The 11,068-nt window shown below is 37.9% G+C and overlaps 1 protein-coding gene across 1 annotated transcript in view; it reads left to right on the forward strand.

Moving 5' to 3' along the window:
• Nucleotides 1-7,448: 7,448 nt before the first annotated feature.
• The window catches only part of LOC122079568 (protein argonaute 2-like), a 5,501-nt gene continuing 1,881 nt past the window's right edge, over nt 7,449-11,068 (forward strand). Inside the window, exons 1-2 of the mRNA XM_042646147.1 lie at nt 7,449-8,208; nt 9,340-10,528. Coding sequence (XP_042502081.1) covers nt 7,692-8,208; nt 9,340-10,528 — 1,706 coding nt within the window. The 5' untranslated portion in view covers nt 7,449-7,691. The remainder of the gene's footprint in view (nt 8,209-9,339; nt 10,529-11,068) is intronic.

Raw genomic sequence — 11,068 nt, forward strand, 5'->3', positions numbered from 1 at the left:
TGTGACCATACACAGAATGTTCACCAGTGAGCTCGGCCCTGAGAAAGGCTTCTTCATCTATACCCATCACTTCAACCTCACCTTCTTAAATCTCAGCCATCAAATTGCAGCCATGGAAGGAACCAAGGCTGCATAGTGCATACAGCGCAGCAAGCGGCATGGCTGCCATTTCGACGGTCCTGATGCAGTTATGAAATAACATAGAACACGTGGTTGCATCATGTTGTTTATATGGTGGGACACATGCATTGTTGAACCATTTTCTTCCTAGGGTTTGTAACGTAACAACAACATTTGTGGACGTGAGAGATCCTGAGATGATGAAGGAAGCCATTGTAGAGGGAAGGACTAATGGAGAGTGAATCAGGTTTACGTACAAGAGCATCATCGTATCTTCTTGGTCCATCGATATGAAATCTATTGAAAGAAAAGAGAAAATAGATTTCATATCCACACATTAGAGACATACGAAAACATTTTCGTAGGTAAACCTAATCTACTCTCGAATTAATGGGCTTTTTGTGGACTCGATGTCCAACCCTACTGAAATGGTTGTGTAGGATAGGTCACGATAAGGGGGTGAAGGTTTTGGTGGATAACACCTTCACTCCCATGATACTATCCCTTTCTATTTTGGGAGCCAATATATATATATATATATAGTAGTGCACAGCCTCACCAAGCATTATGGAAAATATTGGTTTTTCTTATTTGACTAATAATTTATGTCAAAAATACCACCAGAGCTAGCGGGGATTTGACCTGGCCAGGGCAGTCTGGGCTTGTTGAGGCCTATCCTAGGCCCTAATTAAAAATTTACATAGCTTAAGACTAGGCTTACTATGACAAGAAATTTTTCAAGGCTGTCTGCTGTTAGATTGCTTTAAACTAAACATTGATGGATGTCTTCTTGAAAATTCAGGTCAGTCAGAAGTTGGTATTGTTTTTCGAAACAGCTAGTTAGCGAATGGTTGATCCAAAAAATGTTCGACTCACATGGAGTGAGCTCCAATTTTATGGTGGAATTGAAAAACTACTCACTGTTTTTGTGAAGCATTCAGTGGCAGATAAGCTAACAAAGCACACAATAACAACTATTGTATCCTCCAATTGGGATAGTGCCCCTGTATTCATTCTTCAAGATAGCAATTTGGGATTCTCAACTAAGATCTAGATATAGATTTATATAAATCTATATCTTTTTTATTGTTTGAGTTGCTTTTCTCCCAATGATCATAGCAAAGGTGGAATTATAATTCAATAGTTTTGAGCTCATTTTTTGTTCTGTAATTTCTTTATTCATTAATATAATGAGTTAAAAGTGGGATAGTTACGTACATGCCATTAGATTCTAATTACCTTGAAATTTTATTCTTGAAATTTTTTGCTATTTTAAAACCACTTTTTAACCTACTCAATGCTTTTTAATTTCAAGTTGGAATTTGAGACGTAGCATGGGAGGTTGATTATGGTATAGACCGAGCTCAAATCCTCTTCAGCCAGCTCTACCCTCAAACCCCATCTCACACTATTTATGGGGTTATCTCTACTATCATCAAAAATCTTAGAAGAAATTTCTTTCAGGTCGCCACTAAAATATGTCGGAGTGAGGCACTCTTCGAAATTGATCAAGAATTCAAAACACACATAACAGTATATGTAATCAAATTGTTAAAGCAATATTATTATTATTATTATTATTATTATTATTATTATTATTATTATTATTATTATTATTATTATTTTTGAAGCCTGTTATTAGTTCTATGGCGACCCATGGACAAAATCGATGAATGGACACTTTTTTCTGCCATGTGGAAGAGTGGTGTGGTATTTTTGATAATTAGATAATTAAGAAACCATGTGTCAAATTTCAGTCTCAAGTTCAATCATTTATTCTCCGATATAATTGCATATCTTCCACTGTATATCTATGCATTAATGCAGTCTTTTAGTAGTCTTGGATTTTTCCATGTTCTGTTCGCAAAGTGACTAATTTTGGTTGGACTAAAACTTGACATGCTACCTCACGTGAAAAGAAAAAATGCTGCCAAAGATTACTATGAATGAAGCTGCTGCAAAGCTCGCTGTTACGAAAGGAAAAAAATAATAATAAAATAACTGCCACTCATCCTGTTTACTATCTGCATGCTTCTTCCTTGGCAGTCCTATATATAATCCTAATTAAGCCCCACATAATCAGGGAAAAAGATCCTCTCTAATGTCAATCATTTATCTCCCAGTCATCCAATGGCCGGGATAATATGGACATGCATTCATAGGTGTTGGCAGTTGTTTAAATGAGTGTCCGAATCATTCCAGCCATTGGATGAATAAGAGATAAATAGTTGAATACCCAAGTTGTTAGAGGGGAGCCAGATCCCATAATCAGCCACATGATAGATCCAGGCACCTACCAACGAATTTTGGCTGTGTAGATTATTGTCCACCAAGACCACGGTCTCAAAATGAGAGAGAGAGAGAGAGAGAGAGAGAGAGAGAGAGAGAGAGATTGTTTCATTATAGACCTTTGCAAGGGAGCCTGCCCGGAGAGAGTGTTTCATTATAGACCTTTGCAAGAAAGCCTGGCCTGGTTCCTTGTGCTGGCCTCTAAGCTATGATTGTCTTACAATTTGGCCAACAAAAGAAGAGCTCGTATTACCTTTTTTTTTTTTTTTTTTTCAAGTAATTTGCTCCACAAAAGGAGCTTTATGGTCGATGACTTTAATTTAAAGCATTTAGGGTTTTAGCGGTCTTCTGGCCATATTATTGAATGGCCTTGTTCAAGCCCATCTATAAACCAATAAACAATACTCTGGCCCAACCCAATCCAACTGGCTATCCAGTCATATCTTTTTCTATAACATGTTTAGTGTTTGCATAATTATTATTATTATTTTTCTTTTGGTGAAATAGTGTTTGCATAACTTAATCCATGTTTTAAATGTTCAAATACTTCAATCTTACCTTTGTAACATTAATTAGGGTATTCCAATAAATCTAATGGAGGGTTTAGGGTTGCCTATAATTCTCAAGTGCATATTCTCCTAAAGAATTTCAGCACTTGGTCAATGCAGAGACCACTAGAACTTGAAGAACACCTTCCACAAATATAACTAATTACTTGAGCCAGAAGAGGCCTTAATTAGAGGTTGCCATTAAGAATAACTTTTTTTTTTTGGGATTGCAACACCTGATGAGCTGCCATTTTGATCAAATTATGGTCATGAGTATATTCCAGAAAAAATCAACTGTACACTAGACAAGCACCTAATTTTATCACATGTCAAAGTTGGATAAGCCACTCTGAGGCTTTCAAGTATAAAATTAAAGCCTAACAAAATAGATTAACTAAAAGAAAAGATTAGAGAAAAGTATTAGTCAATTTAAATAAAACTAAAGTATAGAGATAGTTACTTTAATGGGTGATGCTACTTAATTTTCTCCATGGAGTATACACCCAATAGTATATGGCACTAATGGAGGTAGAAACTGAAATAATATAGAGTGAGTTTAGGTCCTTTTGCATGTCCATTAACCTGCATGTACATGTTAAGTGTCAATCCTCATCCCTTTTGCTTTCATAAGTATCCCCATTCACCCTTTAAATGGAAGTACATGGATTTGGTCAGGTGTTGGCACCGGTTATGTAAGTGTAGAGGAACACAACTCTATAGAGAGTCCCTCTCCCGACTTGGATATTTTCCCTTTAGATCTCTCATTGTCCATGGGATATGGGTCCAACCCTCCATAGGTGGGTCCCACACCCCATGGATGATATGAGATCAAGGGGAAGGTATACCCATATAATCTACATGGAAGGAGATCGACCTTTGGTCAGATGGACTAGGTACTTAATACCTTCTCAATCTGTAATTTGATGTTTATCTAGTGTCCGGGGCATACCACAACCATCCATTGAAATTATATATTCTCTCCTTGACTTGGTGAGGGGTTCATTTATAGGAAATTATGTGTCTACATATCACACTGTAAATCTCATTTGCTGAATAGGAACCCTTTTCAGTCTGTCACCATTAGTTGCATTTGCTTTTACCTTGTTCACACTTCCATATTTAAAAGCCAAGCAAAGGTCCCAATTTTATTTGTTTCAATGGCTCTTTCGGAAAGAAGAATGCTATCAAAGGGGAACTCAAGAGGCCAGTTATGATTAGGGGATTGCTTTTGTTTTAGTGTTAAAGTCTTTATGAAACCGTGTATGGGGAATCAATCATTTCAACAAACTCATAACTTCTAACGAATTTTCAAAATTTTCATCTTGATAAAAAAAAATTTTAAAATTGTGCTATTTTTTTATAGGATGTCTCTTTGACATGAAATGGAATTCATCATTGTTTTTTCGTTTTCAGTCATTCAAATCTCTTCCATTCCATTTATTTCGTTCAGAGCTTGGACAGAAGAACTCCTGACACAATGGTATTCTACGATGTGTCCATATCAACGCTGTAAGACTGACTCATTATTTCAATGAATCATTCCTTCGTATAGAAAAAGATTATGGAAAAACTTAAGGGAATTACTTTTTTTTTTTTAAGCACTAAGGCCTTTATGAAATTGTGTGTGGGAATCAATCCATTTCGACACTTATAGTTTTTAATTTTGTGATTTTCTTATTTGCATACTTTAATGTGTCAATAATTTGAAATCATACCCTTTTTTCTTCCTTCTTAGTATAATACTAGGTTAGTGTCAAATAACGAATGCTACTCGATAGTGTTACATACGCTTAGACACATGGGGAAGTGGAGTTCGGTCATGGATATCTTTTTATAGCTTGGTAATTCCACTTTCCCATATGGCTAGGTGAATGTAATACTATTAGTTAGATTTTTCTTTAATTTATATTATAATATAAATCTTATTATTTCATACATATACTTGAAAAATAGGTCGGATAATGACATAATCATAAGTTACTTTTAAATTTTTTGAAATCATGACTTTAGAATTATATAAAATAAAATAAGAAGAAATTAAAAGAAGACTACAAGTCCTACATACATCCGTACAAATGTCATTTTATCAGTCTCACTCTAAAATTTGAGATGTGATAAGTCATTAACTTTTAAGACGCCATTATTTTTTTTATCTAATTCAATGTCCCACCATGGTTTTGAGTATCGGTCTCATATAAGTTGTATTGGCTATATCAGATCGATATTAGCTGAGACCAATCCCCAATCTCCAATCCATGACCAATCTAAATCAGTTATCCGTATTGATTTTTGGGTAAAATAATAAAAAGTTAGGGCCCGTTTGGTATCGTTCTAAAAAAACGTTTCTGGAGTTTTTTCATTCTATTAGAACGAAAAAACGGAATCTTCTGTTTGGTGCACTTATGGTTCGTTTCTATTTTTTTGGAACAAAAAATGAAAAAAAAAACTGAAAAAACGAGATTGGACGGAACTCCAAAATGGAGTTCTGTCTTCCCAGTTTCGTTCCATTTTACAAAAAAAAAAAAAAAAAAAAAAAAATCCCAATAAAAGTTTGAACTTTTAAAACACCATTTTTTCGTTTAAAAACTGCGTTTTGACACAGAAACTGAAATTTTCGTTTTTTAAAAGAAACGGCGTTTCTAGAACAAAAACGATACCAAACAGGCTCTTAGTACTTTATAAAAAATAGAGACGAAATCGATCAATACCCACCAATCCAATCTGATACCAACACCGTCCTCTAAATCCTTGGTCCCCATTTTGCTTCCTCTGCATCTAATTTTCCGATGGAGTTTGTTACAGGTCACCATCCCATTTCCTTCCTCTTTCCTCATTCTTCAAAAAATAGTTCTTGTCAATTCTTAGGCTCAACAGTCTAATTCTTTTCACATTTTTTAAGATAAAGGAAAAAGATGCTCTGAGCCGACCATGGTGGCATGGTGTACTAATAGATTATTTCTTTCTCTCTTCACAAGATATCACCCCTCTTTTGTTTTAAATCATGGTGTCTCTGATTAGCGTATGATGTCTTATATTCCATCACAGTTTAACCCCAAAAAGTATTAGTGCAGCGCCTTGACAGGCAAGACGGTAGTCCCGCTAGTTGATTAGCGGGTTGTGGGGGTTGCGAGGGGGGTAGGAGGCCCCCCTGCTGCAGGGGGTGTTGGGGGGCGCAGCCCTGCTCGAATTTTTTATTTAAAGGCAATTGTGTACTTTTTGGATTAGGGTTTTTTTCGCTATATATTTGTAACGAGTGTTTCTTTCTCTGTAATGCAAGCAATACCGAGAGGTGTGAGGACGAGCATTGTAACCATCTTCACCATTGATAGTGAAACAGGATCTCAACTCACTGAGGACGTAGGCAACTTTGCCAAACCTCGTAAAATCCGTATGCATTGTTTGTTCTGTTTTTCTGTTATCTTCTGCATCGTTTTAAGGTTGCGTTTCTACACCTCTCCTGATTGGTGCAATCCCTATTTCATTACCTTAAACTCGGATTAATAGGACAGTCTAATTTGGGTTGGTAAACTGTTGAGCTGGTGGTCAACCATCTAACTTACACCGTGCACAGAGAATGATCGATTATAAATTGAATAGGTCGGTCTAATTTGAGCTTGTAAACTGTTGGGCTGGTCGAGTAATCGTCTAACTTACACCATTCACTGATGCACAGAAAATGTTCAATTATAAATTGACCAGGCTTGAGCCAATTAATCGGGTCCATCTCGGTCGAGCATTGAACCTGAAATTGACACCCCTAGGCCCTCTCCTATGCTGGGTCAGATGCAATTGGAAAAAAAAAAACCATGACACTAGAGCTTCCCCCGTTGATGGGTTTCCTCTACCATTTGTGACGAAAGGATGACCTAAAAATCGCTATGGTCAACGGAAGTCCACCCAGGGGCTTCCTGTGAATTTCCTACGAGTTTCCTAGGGACCTTAGTTTCTTACAACATGTCCACGTGGAGTTCATAAAGCTATGTTTTGTGGACCAGTCCGTATACGTATAACATGACTTTCAGTTTCAGGTTCTTTTGCTTTCGTTTGTTTTGTTGCATTCTTTAGTCAAAAGCTCTTCAGAATGTCACTATCTGAATCATGACAATTGGCAAAGGAAAACCATATCCCTGGAAAATCCTAAATAAAATCTGTGGAAAACTAGAAAGTTTTCTTCACACTGAAGATAGCTTCTTCTTTGGTTTTCTCCAGTGTCTTCTGGAAAGTTCTATTGGTTAATTTGTAGTCCACCTGAAAGTGGGTCCAACAACACTTCATTACTGACTCAATAATCAGAATCGTCTGATTGGAATCTCAGACAATCCAACATTACAAACAATCTTCTGATCAGAGTCAATTTTATTCTGGCAGTCACATCCAACGGGTTTTAAGGTATGGAGGACCAATACAATCCATGACCCATCAGTACCTGCTACCCTGGATTTCTCCAGTGAACTCTGGAATGTTCTGACAATGGGTCAATCGGAGGGAGTCCACCTGCTACTTTCCTTGTGCTTTCCTAAGAAGACCTCCACAACCATTGTCATGGACCTCAGAATCACAATCATATGATCAGAATCTTCTCACTTGCCAATCAAAATCCCCAAAAAATATATATATTTTTTCTATATAAAGACGACAACACTGCCATTTGTTTTAAAACCATATCCTTCTTATAGCGTCAAAGTAATCTCTGGAACTTCATATTTGGTGCTAGTACTTCAGTTCTGTGCTTCGATGGATAACACTGGAAGAGGCAGATGGAGAGGCAGAGGTGGTGGTGGAGGTGGAGTTGGAGGGAGAGGGAGAGGGAGAGGTCAAAACCGTGATCAATGTAGTGGCACTTCAAATCCATCGAACTACCGGAATTTTCCTGGTCAGCAGAAGGAGAATCAACCAGACCATGGCCGGAGTTTCAGGCAAGAAGCCACTCCGTATCAGGGTCAATCCGGCGAACCCAGAAGCCCAATTTCAGTCCATGATCGGGGTTTAAATCAAGGACCCAGTTCGAGTCAGGTTCCATTTGCGGAATCCACCAAGCCGGCTTCGGCATGGGTGGGTTTGCCTTGGGCTAGTAGAGGGGGTTTTAGTGGAGGTGGTGGTTCCAGTAGTTCTGGACGTGGTGGAGGCTCGTGGAAGACTGATTCTGTTCCTGGTGGTTCCAGTAGTTCTGGACGTGGTGGAGGCGCGTGGAAGACTGATTCTGTTCCTGGTGGTTCCATGAGTTCTGCTTCTGCTTCTGCTTCTGCCTCTGGTAAGCTTTTATATACTTGATGGATGAGATGTCCATAAAACCTCTCTGAAAGATTTTTATTTAACTTTGGAGTAAACTAAAGGGGGGGGGGGGGGGGGGGGGGGGGAACCCTCTCTTGTAATGCTTTTGTTTAACCATGTCAAGACATGGTTTGGACTTCCAGTATAACTTCTGTAGCCTGCCTTTTTTCTTTCTCATCCCTTCCAAAAGAAAAGAAAAAAGAAGTTACAATGGAATATCAACTGGTTTCCATATGAAAAATGGATTCCTCTCACCAGCAGCTTAAGTTACTGAGAATAATGAAGAATGATGAAAATCAACTAATGCCCATTCTATTTATGTGCTCTTCCAAGATATAGTTTTGACTAGCTATTTGGTAAATTGGAATGCCTTTGCTTAGAGAAACTGTGTCAATGGAATATTTACTGATACCCATTTATGAAAATGATTTCCTATGATAGTGATCTTTATTTATGAAAATGGTTTCCTGTTGTAAGCGCTAATATGAGAATAATTCTGTGGACAGCTCCTTTCATAATCTCCATTGAGGGCACACTAGGTTCCAAGTCTAATTCTTAGTTTTATTTGGAAATTAGAATTGGCATGCAATGTAAATTTCAAGCCCCAATTCTGTGAATCAGATCAGAATTGAAACTTAATCTTGAGCCTAATTCTCAAATTCTAAGGCACACAGAGATCAATTCTGGAAAGGCTAGAATCCAGAATTGCTCTAGTGAGCCTTAGAATTGGATAATAATTGGAGAAACATATAGTGCCTTGAAAACACAATTCTCCAACTCTGAGAATTAGAAGCAGAGTTGCAATTCTAGCAATTGCCTATAAGACTTTGAGTTTTGTGAAACTTTCTTGGAAGAAATATTTACTTTTTAAAACTTTTTTCTATGCTAGCCAAACAACTATGAAATTGTTTCACTTTTTACAACTCTTCTTTTTGTTTTTTCCCTGTAATAGTTTTCTTTTACCTTTTCTTTCTTTCATTCTCTTGCTGAGTGAATGAAATTCGATATCATGGGATAGGAACAATAAAAAGAATTTGATTTTGGAACAGTTTCTCATTAAATTCTAGCAGCTTGACTGATTTCCCTTTCTAATTCGAACCTTACTGTACAGGTCCACCAATATCAGAGCTAAGATCCTTAGAGATTTCAAGTACACTGCCCTCATCATTTCCTCCTGAATCTGTCTCTGCTAGAAGGCCTGATAATGGTGGAACATCTTGTATCCAAAAGGTTCACCTTCTTGCTAATCATTTCCCCATCAATTGCAATCCCGGTATGATGATGCTGCAATACAACATTAATGTTGAGCCAGAGTTGCAATCCAATCATGGTGGACCTTCTCGGGTTTCGAATTCAGACATTCGTATGGTAAAGAATAAACTATTCTCTGATAACCCAGAACAGTTTCCTCCATCCATGATGGCTTATGATGGGGGAAAGATCATTGTAAGTGCAGTGGAACTACCCACTGGGAAATTTAGGGTGGATTTGCCAAGGGGTAGGGCTGTGAAATCATATACATTAACTATAGAGTTTGTGAAGGAGCTAGAGCTTGGACAGTTGGAGGCCTACAGAAATGGCACAGTCCCCTTTATCCCTCGTGCATTCTTGCAGGGGATGGATCTTGTCATGAAGGAGAACCCAAAGAAGCATCGTGTTCAAATTGGTCAGAATTTCTATTCCATGAATTACAAAAGTGATGATGATCTTGGTGGTTGTGTTGTAGCTTGCAGGGGCTTTCAGCAGGGCTTGAAGGTTACTTCCCGGGGGCCAGCTCTATGTGTGGATTACTCTGTTTTACCATTTCGGAAGCCAGTCCCAGTCCTAGAATTCCTCTTAGAGCGTGTGTTTGGGTTTCGTACTGATTGTATGGATAACCAGTTGAGGGATACTGTTGAGAATGAATTGAGAGGGTTAAAAGTTACAGTTTCTCACAGGGAAACCAATCAAAAGTTCGAAATTAGGGGATTAACCAGTCGCACAGTGAACGATCTGACTTTCACACTTGAGGACCAGGATGGTATTAATCCATCTGAGGAGGTTAGAGTAGTGGATTATTTTAAAAGCAAATACAACAAGGAGATAAAATTCAAAAATCTACCTTGCTTGGATTTAGGAAATAGTGGCAAGTCAAATGACGTACCTATGGAGTTCTGTGTGTTGGTAGAGGGGCAGATATATCCAAAGGATCAACTAGCCAAGGTTCCAGCCATGAAATTGAAGGACATTTCCCTGCCGAAGCCTTGGAGAAGAAAGGAGGTTATATATGAGATGGCTCAAGCAATAGATGGGCCTCTTCGGTACGTATACTAGAACTAAAACTGTGGTGAACTCCCTACCGCATAAAAAATGAAAAAGAACTACAACCTAGGTTAATTCATTTATTGATCTGCATCTGGGTTTGTTAGTTGTGCTTCTTGTTACCCAGTTTACCTGTGGGCTGTGGCTAATCATAGTCAGTTGACATAGGCAGGTCATTTTGTTGATATTTGGTTTCCCTCACATTTGATCACCAATAAATTAATGATTGCATGTGGGTGGTTGAAGCATACTTAATAGAACCCAGCAACATGAAAATGCTTAACCATCTTATAGTCCCATTTAGAATGTCTTTTGTGAGAAATACTTGTTTATGGGATCGATATTTTAATGCTAATCCATTGAAGTAGATTTTGTGGGTGGGATCTTTAATGGTAATGCCTCTCTTTATAAATCAGAGGTTGGGCTATCTGGTATAATGATGTGGTATACTATCTAGGTCATTTGTTACAATTTTGGCTGCGGTTTGGATTTGTTCTGATGCACATAACTTTCAATTTTATTTTTTTTGGGGGGGGGGG

This window comes from Macadamia integrifolia, chromosome 5, assembly GCF_013358625.1.
Source record: "Macadamia integrifolia cultivar HAES 741 chromosome 5, SCU_Mint_v3, whole genome shotgun sequence".
Lineage (NCBI taxonomy): Eukaryota > Viridiplantae > Streptophyta > Magnoliopsida > Proteales > Proteaceae > Macadamia > Macadamia integrifolia.